The 16,683-nt window shown below is 49.0% G+C and overlaps 1 protein-coding gene and 2 pseudogenes across 1 annotated transcript; 1 reads left to right on the top strand and 2 right to left on the bottom strand.

Moving 5' to 3' along the window:
- Positions 1-316: 316 nt before the first annotated feature.
- LOC118635388 lies at positions 317-1,616 on the bottom strand (annotated as a pseudogene).
- A 3,305-nt stretch (positions 1,617-4,921) lies between these two features.
- On the bottom strand, positions 4,922-5,800 carry LOC118635389 (melanoma-associated antigen 10-like). Its single transcript, XM_036270102.1, has one exon. It carries the CDS (start codon positions 5,783-5,785, stop codon positions 4,922-4,924), a length of 864 nt encoding a protein of 287 aa, XP_036125995.1. The 5' UTR covers positions 5,786-5,800.
- A 3,325-nt stretch (positions 5,801-9,125) lies between these two features.
- LOC118635390 lies at positions 9,126-11,804 on the top strand (annotated as a pseudogene).
- Positions 11,805-16,683: the final 4,879 nt, after the last annotated feature.

Consider the following 16,683-nt stretch of genomic DNA (forward strand, 5'->3'; position numbering starts at 1 on the left):
AAGTTCTGTCTGCTGACCAGCAGGCAAGGCTCACGAGACCCATTGTCCTGGGCTGGCCTCAGGCCTCTCTATCCAGATCCTTGGCTGAGCCTATGAAAATGAAAGAGGACAGCGAGGACAGAAACTTGTTCCGGGCCAGGATTTCTGGCCTCCTCGGGCTCATCTGATGAGGTGTGTAGCTCAGAAACAGAAGGAGATGGACTCACAATTGTCATTGCATTGTCTATTTACTACAATGGAGTTTCACTTTTCTTTATGAAAACCAAAAATGGATTCGTGATTACAACGCGGTGATTGTTTTCTCTCACCTGTGAGCTTAGGGACCTGCACTGCCCTTGAACTGCTCACATAGTGCCAACTTATAATCTGAGGCACCCTCCTCCTCCTCTTCATCCTCTTCAGGGTCCTTGGGTGGGGCCATGAATGAAAGGCCAGCCATCAGGATGGAATAACAGGCGTTGTACAAAGACATCACCAAACCACGTAGTAGGGAATTTGGGGTGCTGATGGGCAGATCCCCTGTGCCGTTGGTTTCGGCAGTAGCCGTGGGCACAAACATGACATTCCCAGATGTGCCCTCCCCACTTGGACCACCTGGATCACTTGGGCACTGGACTTCCATGGCACTGCCCGTGGACCACAGACCCAAGAACTTGAGTGACTGGGTACCACTGGGTCCCCGAACATTGCGGACTTTCCTCTGGGCCTTTGGTTGTCTTCCCTGGTGTCTCCCTTGTGGTGAACCTGGGGAGTGTCTTGTAGGGGCTAGTGGCTTCTTTTTCTTTAGAGGGGTTGTGCTGGTCTCTCGACGAGCAGGAGTCATCTGGCTGCCCTTTGTCTTAATGTTCTCCAGGAGCCTAGGCTTATCTCTCCGGAAGTTCGAGTTGTGGTAGACCTGAAACAAAATTAATCATTTTAGTCATTCTGGGAGAAAATGTATCCATTTTACATTAACTGGCCTCTCAGAGTCTTTAGTTATCCCTGCAAGTTATCTCTAAGGTGGGTTAGAGTTTCCTCTGAAAATCTATACTTTCTCATCTTTCAATAAATACTGTCTCAAGTGAAAAAGTCTTGTCCCTTGAAATGAAACCTTTCCTTCTTCTTGATCTACTAGGAAGAGGGTTGGGTAACAGAGAACATGGGAAATGGGAGACTTTCTACTTTGCCATCAACCTTTCCTTGGAGAGAGAACTGAAGAATGGCCTGGGCATATTTTGCTGAATCCATAGAGGTTCAGCCGGGGGACAAAACTCTTCAAGCTGTCTGAGTCAAAGATTTTCTCCTCGCCCCTTCCTCTGGAAAAGATCTTCTTCTATGATCTCAGTGTCTCCGTCGTCACTCCAGCGCAGACTAGAAGGTGTCATCCTCCATGATCCTCCAAAGCTTTGTTGGGAAGGACAGCCCAAGAGGAATGCTGTTTCCTTCCACATTGGCGGCACCTTAGTTTGGGTCCTGTGGCTGTGGGTTGTCTTGGGGGCTTGGGTCTTGGCTTCTGGCAGGGTCCCCCTGCCTCTCCAAAGCCTCCCTGGGTCCACATGTGGATCCGAGGGTGTATCATTTTGGACCATTACTGGTGGCTGTCCATCCGCTGATGGGGACAGCTTGGCTTCGTGCATCTCATTGGTTCCCTGACCAGCCATGGAGAGGCTCGACATCAAAGAGCACTGGCCACCCGGGATCTTATCACTGAACTCTCGGGTCAGAAATGCCTTTGGGCACAACAGGGATGCCCAATATACACTGTCTCAAAATTCTAGAGTGTTGGTCATGGGGCAATCAACTGCTTAAGTCACAGTCCTCTTTCCTGGTCAAGTGATGTCACAAAGGTGGCTCACAGCTAGTCTGAAGAGTACACCCTGGCTAAGGGTGGGGGGCCTGGACATGTGTTATGTCCCCAGCTTCTCTCTTTTTGCAAAGTACAGAAAAATAGGGTTCAGGTGACCAGAAAGGGCCAGGCACACTGTTTATTGTTTCCAGGCACTGCAAGGGCCAAGAAGGTGTGATCCTATCTCCACTCCCGCCCCTTCAGGTGGCAGAGGCCTGTTGATGGCCTCTTTGATTGCTCAAGGGCAAGGCCCTGTTTAGTCTGAGCTTGGCTACCACCAAGACTCCCTGAGTCAGATGGGACCCTTGGGGATTGTACTGCCCACAAGATGGTAGTTGGCCCAGTCACAGTTGGTAGTCCCCTCTGCCATGTCCCTGCCCCACACCAGCTTCCTGCTTTGGTTGATTCCAGCTGCTCCTGCTGGTTGGTGGGTCCTACTATGGTGGGTCCAAACTAAGAATCTTGTTTATCTTCCCGTGGGTCAAGTTGTCCCTAGAGTAGGGCTGTGCTCCAGCACAGTTGGGAGCTCTCCTCTTGTTCCTCAAACTCAGTGCTACCTTAAGCACTTCAGACACACTTTTACCCACCGAGTTGGTGTGCAAGTGGACAGCCATAGCCTCTGCTGTGCTTGGGAGCCCCTCTTGAGCTCTGCTGGTCCATAAACCTCAGCTTTCTCAGATCACAACAGGATTGATTTAGTTTCAATCTCTTCTGCATAGGAACTCTTCTCATAAACCAAGGTGGGCTCATTTTCAAACCCCTGCATTTGCCTTCTCAAACCACCCTCCCCAGAACCTCGGATTCAGCCTTCTGTGAGGACTCCTCTATACGCCATTCCCTTTCTTCAGTGAGGTGGGTGATCTTTTGCTTTCTCAGTTTTCTGGCATCCCACGTCAAAATTGGATCTCCTTTGGTACTTCCTCTTTTCATTGCTGATTTGGAGGTTACACATGGATTCACCTCTGTAGAAACAAAACATTCCACTGACTCACTCTCATGCCAGCCCTGTTCCCCTTGCCAGAAGCCCAGCACCACCCCACATGTGTTTCCTCCTCCTTCCATTGCCTTGAACATAGGTACATTGAATCATTTTGTTTCTTCTTGGGTGAGATACTTTAGAAAGACCCTACTTTACACAGACTCACTACCAAGGTAAATTCTTATTTTTTCAGCTCACCTTGGCTGGAGGAAGGTCATATTAAGATAATCCAAAGTATGAAATTGAACGTAGATGAGAGTCTGGGTGTGTAATGGGACAAAAGCCAAACTCAAGTCATCTTCACCAGAGAGGAAAGGACACCACAGCGGTTTTGGTAACCCATGATCTCTAGCAGTTGTGGAGAACGTTGGTGTTAATACTTGCTCTGTATTGGGGGATAGATTAGTACCATGGAAAGGTCCCACCTGCATGGGTTCGAGGTCCTTTCCCAGTTCTGTTGCTAAATGGTGTCCTTTGTCCTCTCTAAGGGATAATCTTTTGTTCCTGAATGAGGAGTGCAAAGGCATTTGGGAAGAGAAACCCTCAAGGTGCCCCTCAGCTGAAGGTCTGCATCCTTAATGGAGCCCCCTGTTCCAGATTAGGGCTCAGACCATCGTGTTTGTGCTTCCAAATAGGCTTGAAAACATTTATTCACAGAGTCAGTTTGTTTTGGGAGACATGCCCTAGAGGCTAACAATGGGAGGGAAGTCCACTGGTGGCTTTTCCACGGGCACTCCTAGTGTCTCTGTTTAAACAGCCAGCTCCCTTCAGTTGCCTTCCAAAGTGTTGTTTCTTAAGTGAATTCGTTAAAGGCTCAAAAGGAGATTTCCTTGTGGCCTTTGCCATCTCATGACTCTGCTGATTACTTATTCAAAATGGTTTGCCCCTTTTATGGGAGGAAAATTGGAGAAAAGTTTCTGAAAACCACAGACCGGCATGTTGTGGAGAACAGGAGGTTACTTGGCCTGATTTAGGCACTCTTTCATCCCAAGTCTTCTCTAGGACCATTAGCTACTCTTCTTTGATGCAAATGCCACCAGATTTCCACCAAGATGAAGAATCTAAGACAACAGGCTGATCTTGTTATCCGAGGAGGAAATCTTCACACTGCTCACTTCAGTGTAGGTGGAGAAGGGTGTTGTGGAAATGGCGCCCCTCAGCTAAGCCTGCTGAGTCCCAGAAATTCAACCCTGGGGTCCAGTGGCCACCAATCAGACAGACATTATTAGGCACCATGCTCAGGACCTTTGGCGAGAAGGGATTGGTATGCTCTTCCCAGCTCCAAAGGCCCCAGAGATGAGCCCTGTGTGTTGTCGCCCTATGTGCCGAGCCCCCAGAGTCAGGTGATTCCAGGGCAGCACAGCTGACTGGGCTACAAGGTCAGTCACCCCCTATTGAGAGAGACTTCAGTCTTGACTTGGTGGTGGCTTCAGCACAGCCTTGCAGCCAGAAAGTGATGGTTTCTGGGCTATGGGGCCCTTGGGGAGAGCCTGACTCCTGGGTGTACATAAGATAGACCCTTGCAGTTCTGAGATGCACTAGCCAGTCCCCTGAGCTGCTGAGCAACCTTGCTGAGACATGTAAGCCTCCTCTCTGATGCCTCTTCCAGATGCCCCTTTCCTTCCTCCCTTAGTCCGATCTTACTGCCATAACAAACTACCACAGACTGAGTAGTTTATCAACAACAGAAATTTAATTCCCACCATTCCGGAGGTTGATACTCCACAAATTCTATGTTACGTAGTTGACAAAACCAAAAACTAAGTTGACAGATGTCCCATTTTGTTTTACACAACAGCAAAAATCTTACTTTTGACTGGATAGTACAAATACAAGTGGTCAATGTCATTCACAAACTTACACCCTGAAGCTCATAAAAACTTCTATGACCAGGAACACAAATTGAAAAATCCCCACAGAAAACAAGGATCATTTTCTAAATCATCATTGGAACCCAAAGATGCCACAGCCCTTATTCCCCATCTTGCCCTGAGCCACACTACCTAAAATGGTGACTGCCCTCCTCTCAAACACAGAGTGAAACACTGGCCCCACATCATACCCAGCAGGACAATCCGCCACATGTGGGCCTGAAACATGCCTGGATGCAGCTTGGCTCAGGCCCCTTCCTCATCACTCACACCCTCTTCTGACGGAAATGACACAGAACTGGGATCCCTTCTGCAAACCCTGAGCAAAATATCTAGGACTATCAGCTCGGTGGTCTCAGCATGGGCCCTGGGACCCCACAGGAACTCGTAGCATGCAGGATCGCTGTCGGGCACCTGGCGATACACCAGGTACTGTTCGAGCACCCACACTTTGGTGATGAGCTCTCTGGGCTCCCCATAGATCCAATGCTCCTTCCCATCATACAGGCCCCTGACATGCAGGGCTTCCCAGACTGCCTCCTCAGGGGCACAATCGCCCTCTGTAGCGATCACCCACAGAACTGTGACCAGGAGGCCAGTGTTGGGAAAAATATGCCCATCCTTCACCATCCCATCATAGGTCAGGCCCAAGGTGGTGACCAGGACATAGGAGTGGTCGATGGGGTCTACTTCTTTCACATCAATGCCAAAGACCAGCTGCATGCACTCAGAGGCTGCACTGAAGATCACCTTGAAGTGGTCCTGGTACTCTTTGATGACCCTACTCAGCATTTCTGCCTTTGTGGTCAGTTCCCTGGCGCGATACTTTAGGAGCAGGAAGCCCACCAGGTCAACTTTCTTCAAATGTAGGGCATCTCGGAGCAAGGACGCAGCATCTTCAGAGCCCTTCGTGGTGCTTGGGCCCTCCTCATCTGGGCAGCTGAGTCCCTGATCTTTAGGTTGGCTGCATGGAGGGGCTGCCATGGCAGGGGGGGAAGGAAAGGCAACCTGAGGGCTCTGGGGAGGACTGGCTGTCTGGGCAGCAGACACCTCCTCCAGGCTGACTGGGAACAGGCTTGAGAGGGAGGAGACACAGGAGGAGAGAGACATGGCCTCCTCCTTCTCCTCCTCAGCCTCGAACACCTACACGGCCACCAGGTCCTGGTTCTCCCTTCGATTCTGATTGTCGTCCTCCAGCTTGCAGAGCTCACTCATCTGATAGTGAGGCAGGATGACTCGCACTGCAATAGCGGCAGTAGTGTGGGTTGAAGGTGGGCCAACAGGACACACGGGACTGTGGGAGAGAGGGTTTGTGTGGGGCCTCAACTGCGAAACGCACCCTCGGCGGTTCTGAGAATGGTGACTTAGTAGTATCTTTTTCAGCAGTGTTCTCGGGCCTCACAGGAGTGTCTCCAGAGTGGCCTCTCCAGGAAGATCCTAAAGGAAGAAGTGAGGGGCTCCTCAGCGAGCAGCTGGCACATCCCAAGGTTCTATGTAAGACAGTGTGGTGAGGTGGGATTGGATGCTGTGAGGTGTCCACCGTTCTGCTTGTGTGATCCCCTCCTCACCACTCGGGGTCATCACCTGTCCCCTGGCTGGGCATCCTTCTCCCCATCTGCTGGCCTGAGAACAAACTCTGAGAACAATACCACACACCCCTTAGGTGGCCCCATATCTGGTCACAGGTGCCCAGAGTCTGACAAGTGTCACACACACAAAAAAAAATAATGTTTCACCATACTCTATTGATTCCACCTCTCCTAGGATGGGGGTGCCAACAGTCCCCCCCTTGTCACTCTGCACGAACTGAAACAACTCCATCTGTTGACCTGAGGCCCGCCTCATAAAGAAAAAGCCTCCTCTGCAGAAGATTCCAGAACAGGGAGCGAGAGGAGCCAATACACCCACAGATTCCAGGTCTCCCCATTTCTGACAAAAAAAGGCCTGGGTTCCCTGTGTCTAGGTGTCAGGGTTCCCCTCATTCCTCGTTTGAGTTCACACTGCTATTGCGTAAGAACTTGCCTCAGCTGACCTATGTCCAGACCCTCAGCAAAGGCCCTCCCCTTCCCGCGACCACCAACCAGGAAATGGGTGGAAAGACTTAGCCTGACAACCTTGCTCAGGGTGTCCAGGGCTGAGAGTAGGGCTAGCTGGATTTCTGTGGGGGCTCATATTTGTCACAGGCATTAGGGTACACTCATGCCTCCCTCAGGGTTCTCACCTTCACTTTGGCAAGACCCGGGACTCTTCTCACTGTTGAGCAGACATGCCTCCTCAGATGACTTAATTTTGTCCACTCAGAACAAGATCCTCACCTTCCTGAAAGCCCCAAGAGACACATCAGCAGGCACCACATTGCAGAAACCCCACCCCACTCCCCCCTCCACATCCCCTGCTAACATCACAAAATGCTGGCAGCAGGTACGGGCCCTCTGGCCCTGCTGCATTCCCCAGTCCCCCTGTAGGTTGTCAATGTTTACTTCTGCCAGGGCCTGCCCTACCTCCAAGCCCTCCCCACCTGGGACATTTGACCTCTTCCCCTTAGACAAAGAACTCACCTCACTGAGGACTCCCCACTTTCCCTCCCATGATAGAAAGGAGCAAGCCACTTAGGTCCACTGTTGGTCCTTTCAGGGCTGAGGACAGGGGACAGCTGGACATTGTGTCATCCTTCCTTTTCTGAGAAGGGCGCACACATGGAGGCTTCACAAATGGTCAGCACGTTGACACCTGGCAGATCCTGGGACTCTTCCTTCTGATGTCATGATTCTCTGAGACCAACATCCACACATGCCCAAGATTCCCCCATCCACAACCATGTGGCAAAAGAGGAGCCTACAACATCCAGCCCTCCTGCTGGGTCTTCCCGGGTCTGAGAACAGGGCAATCTAAACCTTTTGGGGTGGGGAAACTTCACACCTTCCACCCTCTCAGGTGGTCCTTGTCTTGAGATTTGGCAGATCCTGGGCCTCCTTTCTATGCTAATCTGAAGTGGCCCCCAAGCCTCAACACCCAGAGCTCCCAAGGCAGAGGGAAGGCTGCACCACCTTAGGCTACCCCTGCCTGGCGACTTCAGGAATGACAGACGCAGGATTGATTTCAGTGGGAGCCATCTGTTTGCATGCAAGTCCACTCCATGACCTCAGGGGAACCTCCGAGGTTTCAGGGGAGCTATCTCAGGTCAGCAGCAGGCAGTACACACACTTTGCCTGGAATCCAGGTGAGGACCAGAAGTAGGGCTGAGGTGATTTCACAGAATCTCTGTCCCGTACCTGGAGGCCTGGGATTTCCCAGGGTTGGTGGCCCTAAGTGATGTCCATATACTTCACCTGGGGGGGGTCACAGGACATTGGAGGCCTCTATCTGAGGGACACGGTCTCAGATCAACTGGGGCAGGTTCTCAGGGCCTGGCAGGACCCCAGGTCCTCGGACCATGAGGGTGGACGGAAGAATCTTTTCATATCCCCACCCTGCTGTCTGCCCTCGGAGACCCCTTGGTGGAATGACCACATGAGCATCTTCAGATATTCGTAACTGGGTCTTATACTTAAGACTTCGTATAAGGAGTAAGGACTCAGGTCAGCAGGAGAAGGACCCTGGTCCTGCTGAGAGTTAGGTTGAAGTACCTGAGGGAGGGTTGCAGAGACCCTGGACCCCAGGAAAGAAGTATCCCAACAGAAACCTGCCCCTCCTCTTATTCCCGTAAGACCCCTTGGAGGTATTAATCACGAGGGGCATTTGCTGACTTCCACTTTCTGGTCTGGGAGAGACTGGGAAATGTGTATAAGGAGAAGCTGTTCAGTTGACTAGAGCGGACGGTCCAGGTTCTGCAGGGAGCCAAGTTGAGGACCCTGAGGGAGGACTGAGGACTTAGGACCCCAAAGCAGAGATGGATCCAGTGCCTCTGCACTTGGTCTCTAGATAAGGTATTTCCTGACTTCTGCCTGGGTCAAGGGGAGGAGGGCCCTCTGGATGTGTAGGCCTCGGACTGAGGAGTATGGTTTCAGGTCAGCAGAGGGTGGCCTTGGCCTGCAGGATGCATTCTCAGGTTAGGAGAAGGGATAGATCTAGGCCCTCCCAGGAGTAATTTCAGATACCTTAAGGTCACTGAGGGGCCTCCTGTCACAGACAGAGGGACTCCACAATGTGGGCCCCTGTCATACTTGTCATCCCTGAAGACCTTTAGGGGTGCACCTTCTGAAATGAGGGAGGTGAGGCCTTTTTCTGAGCATCATCTTCAGGTCAGTAGGGGTGGCCACATCTGGTCAGCAGAGAACATAGTCCCAGAATCTGCCAAATCTCCAGAATAGGACCATCTGTGAGGGTGGAAGGTGTGAAGGTTCACCGACCATAAAAGTGACAGTACCCTAAAGAGCCCAGCTTGCCCAGTTCTCAGTCCCAGGAGGACCCCAGCGAGAAAAGCCGTCTGTGGCAAGCTCCCACTACTGCCATGTTGTTTGGGGGATGGGAGACCTTGACAAGGTGAGGACCATGGTCTGAGAGAAATGGGAGGTGAGCCAAGGGAAGAGTCCCAGGACTCTCAGGTGACAACATGCTCACCCTTTGTGAAGCCTGAGTGTACCCCCCTCTTCTCAGAAAATGAAGGACGACACAAAGTCCAAGTGTCCCCTGTTCTCAGACCTGAAAAGAAGCATGTTGTCCTCTAGGGGCTGCTCCTTTCTATCATGGGCAGGAATGTGGGGAGTCATCAGGGAGGTGAGGTCGTGGTCGAAATGGGATAGGTCAACTGTTCTCTGTGGGGTGCCTGGAAGAAGGGCAGGCTCTGTTAGGAGTAAAAATGAACAACCCTCAAGGGGACTAGGAAACCCAACCAGGACAGGCAGTCCTGTCTCTGCTGCCAGACTTTTGTGATGTTGGCAGGGTTCGGGGTGGTCTTGGGCATGGATATGAAGGGTCCTCACCTTGCTCTGTAGTGTCTTCGGGAGGTGAGGACCTAGGTCTGAGGGGATGACACAGGTCATTTGAGGAAGTACTTCTGTTCAACAGAGAGCAGAGTCCCAGGCCCTGCCAAGCATCAAGGTGAGGACACTAAGGGAGGAGTGAGTGTACCCCGATCCCCAGAACAAAGTGGGGACCCCAAAGAAATATGGCCTGTTGTTATTGTCATCACAGGAAAACCCTGGGGAGGGCTGTAAGGCTGACCCCCCCCATCCTCAAATCCATGGACCCAGGAGGGGTCACGGTCTTGGTCTAATGGTGTGGACTCAGGCTAGCTGAGGGAGGAACCCAGACTTCACAGGGTTCATAGCAAGGACTGAGAGGAGCCTCCACACCAGGACGTGTAGAACCCGTAGATTATGGCCACACATTGTTGTCCCTTGATGACCACTGTAAAGCCCTGAACAGATGCTGCCAATATGGGTACCTCTCACTTACTTCTGTTAAATTTCAGAGATGTGTGTTCTTGTTGTAAGAGTTTGGTCTCAGGTCAGCCGGTTGTGGGGGTGGAGGAAGCAGATACTGAGTGGGCACCGAAGGATCCCCTAGCCAGAAACAAAGAGACTTCATAGCACCCCACCCCACACTCAGACCCAGAATCTCCCACTGTGACAGCTGTTCTTCTTACTTGTACCTTCAAAATATTAGGGGACAGCCCTGGCCAGTTTGGCTCAGCAGTTATAGCATTGGCCTGCATTCCAGAGAGACCCAGGTTCAGTTCCCGCTAAGGGCATGTATCTCAGTTGCAGTTTGTCCCTGGCCCTGGTTGGGTTGTGAGGGTGGCAACCACTCAATGTATCCCTTTCACATCGATGTTTCTCTCTTTCTTTCTCTTCCTCTCTCTCCCTCCCACTCTATCTAAACAAAAAAACAAAAAAAAATTTCGCAGGTGAGGATAAAATATATATATATATTAGGGGACAGGCTGCCCAGGAGAGACCCTTGTGAGACCTGAGAGCATCCCTATGTAGTAGGCCTAAAATTCACCTTTTTCAGAGCCACCTAGAGTACGTTTCTGTGCTGCGGCCACTCACATTCCCTCTCTTTACGAGGCCGGCTGGTCCCCATCGCCCACCTCCTGCCCACGCTCTGGTTGCTGCCCAACACGAGTCATCGTGCCACTTGGTCAGAGGAGTGAGCTCTGCAAGCTTGAGGGAGACCATGAGGATGCAAGAGAGAAACAGAGCCTGTTGGAGGCACAGCTATTTGCTGGTGAGGAGAAATTGGTTGTGTCTGCATCCTTATCTTTCTCCTCTGTGCCTTGTTCCCAGACAGCCTAGAGCAGGTACCTGCTGCTGAGACCCCAATTTCTCCCCAGAGCCCTTCTGCGTCTTCCCCCCCTACCATGGAGCCAATCTAAAGATGAGGGCTCCAGCAGCCAAGATGAGGAGGGGCCAAGCAGCAGAGAGGACTGTGAAGATGCTGAGTCCTTGCTCCATGATGCCCTACATTTGAAGAGGACCGACCTGGTGGAGTTCCTATTCCAGAAATATCATGCCAACCAGCCAGCTACAAAGGCTGAAATGCTGAGAAGCATCATCAAAGAGTATCAGGACCACTTCCCTGAGACCTTAGACTAGGCTCTGAGCACATGCAGCTCCTCTTTGGCACTGAAGTGGAGGAAGTGGACGGACCCAGAGACCACACCTATGATTTGTTCAACACCTTGGGCCTCACCTACAACAAGATGGTGACCGATGGGCAGGTCCATGCCCAAGACCAGAGTCCTGGACATGCTCCTGAGATTGATCCTCCTATAGGGTGACCATGCCCCTAAGGAGAAATTCTGGGGAGCAATGAATATCATAGGGGTGCATGTTGGAAGAGAACCTTACATCTATGGGGAGCCCAAGGAGCTTATCACCAAAGTCCGTGTGCAGGAACAGTACTTGTTATACTGCCAGGTGCCCAACAGTGATCAAGCACACCATGAGTTCCTGTGGGGTCCCAGAGCCCACGCTGAAACCAGCAAGTTGGAATTCCCGAAGAATTATCTCAGGGCATATAGCAGGATCCCAGTTTCCTCCTAACCCTGTTGGAAGGGGTGGAGAGGGATGAGGATGAAAGGGCCCGAGCCAGAGTTGCATCCAGGCATGTTTCAGGCCCACATTGGGCTGCTTCTCCCTGGGAGTGTGAAGTGAGGCTGCCTGCTCACTCTGTGTTTGACTAGAGAATAGTCAGCGCTCTAGGTAGTGAGGCCCCTGATGAGTTGGGGGGAATAAAGGCTGTAGCATCTTTGGGCTCCTAAGATGATTTACACATTTATCCTTGTTTCTTTTGGGAATATTTCAAATGCCGCTCCCTTTTAGAGAAGGTTCCATAAGCTTCAGCGTCTCAATTTATGAATCCCATTGGTCACACAAGTTTGTACGTGTCCAGTTCAAGAGTAAGAGTTTTGCAACTGTGTAAGACAAATTGGCACACTTCCCATCCTACTTAGTGATCCTGAACTATTTACCATGGCATTGGAACAGGACTTCCTTGGAAATTGGAAAGAACTCAGCTGTACAACTGATGGGGTCAGAAAATAGAGAAATAAAAGCAAATGGTTATCAATTCTTGCATCTTGTCCCTTCTCTTGTTTATTCTATGAAACAAACTACATATGTGTCCTTGGATTTGCTTGGCTCATTCAAGAAAGAGGAGGCATTTCATCTGAATAAAAATGACCCCTGCTCAGTGGTTTATCTATTCCTCACACATTCCCTGAGCCTCTGTCTTCTGGAAGGCCCTGTGCTAGCAGCGGGAACACTAGAATAAGCAGGACACTCCCACACACAGGATGATTGTTTAGGAGTCAAAGTCATGTAAGGAAGGTGGTGAGGTGTTCCCTAAGTCCCACAGAACATGGAAAAGAAGAAGAAAGGTGGTGGAGCTCCAAGTAAGCTCACTCAAATGTACGTGACCTGAGCCAGTGCAGTTTGGGGCTTTGGGAAACTGATCCCCTCTTTTGTGAAAGGTGATTGTAAAGAAGCTGGGCAATGGCAGTGGCTTGGGTGTGAGAAAAATCTGAAATGGAAAATTATCCTGAGAACTTCCTTTGGGATCATGGGTAGACCAGATGGTAAGTCTAAACCTGGTTAGGAAGGGGAAGGGTGTTTCCTGCACGCAGTCCCAATGACATTGGACAGTATGAGGACTAGGAGTGTTAAACACAACACGTGCACAGATTTCTGCAGAAATATGGTTATTGGGCCTTGAGTCACTGGATGGGCACTCTTCTCTGGGCCTGGGAGAGCCAGAGCCCACAGCATAATATGGTTTGCCTGTTAAGGATCTTGAGTGTAATTTGACCAATCTTTATCAACGGCTTGATTTTGGGTTGGAGCAGAATGAATGGAAGCCTTTGTTTGATGAACAAGCAACTTGGAAGGACGTGAAGAGTTATTCTTTGATGCTTTTTCCAGCAGCTTTGTGTTCGGTCCAGCTGAGAAGTCTCCCCCACACCTGCATTTGAACACATGTCCTTGAATTGAGAAAATTTACTGAGTTTATTTATAGAACATCCTTTTTGGCTGACTGGATGTGCATGTTGTCTAATAGTGACCCGTCCTGCAGGTTGAGCAATGAGGACTCTAGAGGGGGAGTGAGGATGAGGAGGGACAAGAGACATGAGAAATGGAGACAAGACAGGATTCTGATCAAGTCTCATTTATTCAGGGGGAGTTCACATACTATATAGGGGAAAAACAGGTGAAACACTTAATGAGTATCCCACCTGAAGCAAATTCCAGTAAATACCCCAGGTGGAACAAATGATAAGCAAAGAATGGAGTAAACAATTATCTAGAAGAATGCAGACACTGTATGCAGAGACCCCGCCCTGGGGCCGGAGACAGCAGAGCAGACTTTAACAAGATGTATGCCATGCAAATGGTCTCCCACAGGTCCCCCTTTTTTATTAAATTTTAAGGCCGAAATAATACCTTGAGGGGACTGTGCCTGTCTTAGGTCAGGAAACTTGCACACGGTGCCAACCTATCCGAACCCGTCATTGGAATAGCAAGCAGCATAAGGCCTTGTTCCTGTCTTAGGTGGTGGTTGGTGATGCGTGTGAGTTCCAGTTGCCCGTCTCTGGCTATCCAGTCCAGCGCACCAAGGTGACGAAGTTTTTGAGACTCACTATTTGCCATCTCAGGCATAGTCATAGCTTGACTCACAGCTAGAGTGAGCTTCTCTGTCGGCCATTTCAAGTCTATGATAGTGGACCTGTATAGATTGCATCTTAATGGCATCTATCTGCTGCTTGAAAGCCATCACCTCATTGAAGAGGAAAGGTCCTAGTGACACAATCAGTAAAAGGCCAAGTAAGGGGCCCAACAGAGGGAGAAGATAAGGCAGCACCCCGTTTACTCCGCTCCAAAAGGGGTTATCAAAAAGTTCTTTTAAGCAGCAGTGTTCCTGCAAGGCAGTCGCATGGGGGGCCAAACAAGGCCCTCAGGAGCTCGTCAGGGTTTGGAGGAGGCCCAAAACCTCCTTTCACAAGCGGGCAAAGATGCAGTAGTATCCCTAGCAGTAAGATTTCAGCCTTCTGGTCCATTCCTGAAATAAAAAAATTAAAAAAAAAAAAAAAAAAAAAACAGGAAAAGCCTCTCAGGGTGAATTTTCGTCCCTGGAGTTAACTATATGATTATCTGTTATTCCTTTAACTTGATCAATCGGTTTAACCAAATGCTCTGGTAGCCATCTGGCAGATTTCATTTTCTTAGAGTAAATGCATATAGAACCTCGGCCCCAGATGAGGACTGGGTCTGGGCCATGCCAAGAGTTAGTCAAGGGATCTTTCCACAATACTGATGCAAATTGTTTTTGAGTTTCTGTATGCCAAAAGCGATTAGCAGCAGATTGCCCATCAGTGTCCAAATTTTAAAAATTGAGGATAAATAAAGCGTGAGAGAGAATATTTCTGGGTGACCCCCTCATGGGGTACCATTCCCCCTTTTTTATTTTATTAATGGTGATCTTTAAAGACAGATGTGCTCTCTCTACAATCCCTTGGCCCTGAGGGTAGTAAGGTATACCTGTTATGTGTTGAATATTGAGGCGTTTGCAAAATTGGGAGAAGGCTGAACTTGTATAGCCTGGGCCGTTATCGGTTTTCAATTGCTGTGGGCATCCCAGAACTGTAAATGTGGTTAGCATGTGACTGATCACATGTTTTGTGGCTTCACCAGTTTGGAGGGAAGCATAAATGAATCCACTAAAGGTATCTATGATAACATGTACATATTTAAGATTTCCAAATTCAGAGATGTGAGTAACATCCATTTGCCATAATGCATTAGGAATTAGTCCTTCTAAGGTAAGTTCACGAGGAGAAGTAGGGTTGGCATCTCCCTGTAGTATATCATACAGGGGTTTAAGTTCTCTTTTACTGATTTTTAAATAGGGCATAAGCCAATTAATGTCCCCTAGCAATTTTTGGAAATCATTTAGGGTTTTAAGCTTGTCTAATTTCAGTTCTAATTTTTGAGAAGTAATTAGGGACCCTCGCATTTGAAAACCAAGGTATGTATAAGGGTCTGCGAGTTGGACCTGGTCAGGGGCTATTTCCAGGCCTTTGTCTCGTAAGGCAACACGCATCATCTCATAGCATTTCAAAACCTCACTCCCCTCTTTTCCGGCTATGAGGATATCATCCATGTAATGTATAATGTACATATTTGGCCAATTGTCTCTAACTAATTGTAAGGCTGAGGCCACAAAGGATTGGCATAGGGTAGGGCTATTAGCCATTCCCTGTGGCAGAACACACCATTGGAATCTTTTCATAGGCGCTTTGAAATTTATAGCTGGTAAGCTGAATACAAATCGCCTCTGATCACCTGGATGCAGAGGAATCGTGAAAAAACAATCCTTTAGATCAACAATGACTTTGAAATAACCCAAAGGTATGGCAACAGGTGAGGGAAGTCCTGGTTGTAAGGCTCCCATTAATACCATAGTCTTATTTACAGCTCTTAAGTCTTGCAATAGCCGCCATTTGCCAGATTTCTTTTTAATGACAAAAATAGGAGTATTCCAAGGCGAGTTACTAGGGACAATGTGGCCAGCATCAAGCTGCTCCTGTACCAGCTGTTGTGCAGCCATCAGTTTTTCTGCCGTTAGAGGCCATTGATCAACTCACGCTGGCTCCTCAGATAGCCACGGGATTTTTTTTTTTTTCACATCTTTATTGTTGGATGTTAAATGTATTACAGATGTTCCACATTTTTCCCCCATTGACCCCCTCCTCCCCACTCCCGCCCCCCTCCCACCTTTTCCCACACTATTGTCTGTGTCCATTGGTTATGCATATAAGTTCTTTGGTTTATCTCTTCCCACCCCCCCATCCCCTTTCCCTTTGAGGTTTGTCAGTCTAGCAATGAATTTGTGCTTCTTAATCCCTTCACCTTTTTCACCCATTCCCCCAACCCCCTTCCCAACTGGCAACCAACAAAATGTTCTCTGTATCTATGAGAATGTTCCTGTTCTTCCTGTTCATTTTGTTTGTAGATTCCATTGTTGATAGATATGTATTCATTGCCATTTTGTTTGTTCATACATTTTATCTTTTTCGTTAAAAAGACCCTTCATCATTTCATATAATAACGGTTTGGTAGTGATGAACTCCTTTAACTTTTTTTTGTCTGGGAAAGTTTTTATATGTCCATCAATTCTAAATGACAGCTTTGCAGGATAGAGTAATTTTGGTTGTAGGTTCTTGGTTTTCATCATTCTGAATATTTCTTGCCACTCCCTTCTGGCCTGAAAAGTTTCTTTTGAGAAATCAGCTGACAGCCTAATGGGTACTCCCTTGTAGGTAACTAGCTGCCTTTCTCTTGCTGCTTTTAAGAGTCTCTCTTTGTCTTGAACCTTTTGCATTTTGATGATGATGTGTCTTGGTGTGGGCTTCTTGGGGTTCATCTTGTTTGGGACTCTCTGTGCTTCCTGGACTTGTATGTCTGTTTCCTTCACCAAGTTAGGAAAGTTTTCTGCCATTATTGTTTCAAACAGGTTTTCGATTTCTTGTTCTCTCTCTTCTCCTTCGGGCACCCCCAAGATGCGAA

The sequence above is a fragment of the Molossus molossus genome, unplaced genomic scaffold (genome assembly GCF_014108415.1).
Source record: "Molossus molossus isolate mMolMol1 unplaced genomic scaffold, mMolMol1.p scaffold_m16_p_2, whole genome shotgun sequence".
NCBI classification, from domain to species: domain Eukaryota; kingdom Metazoa; phylum Chordata; class Mammalia; order Chiroptera; family Molossidae; genus Molossus; species Molossus molossus.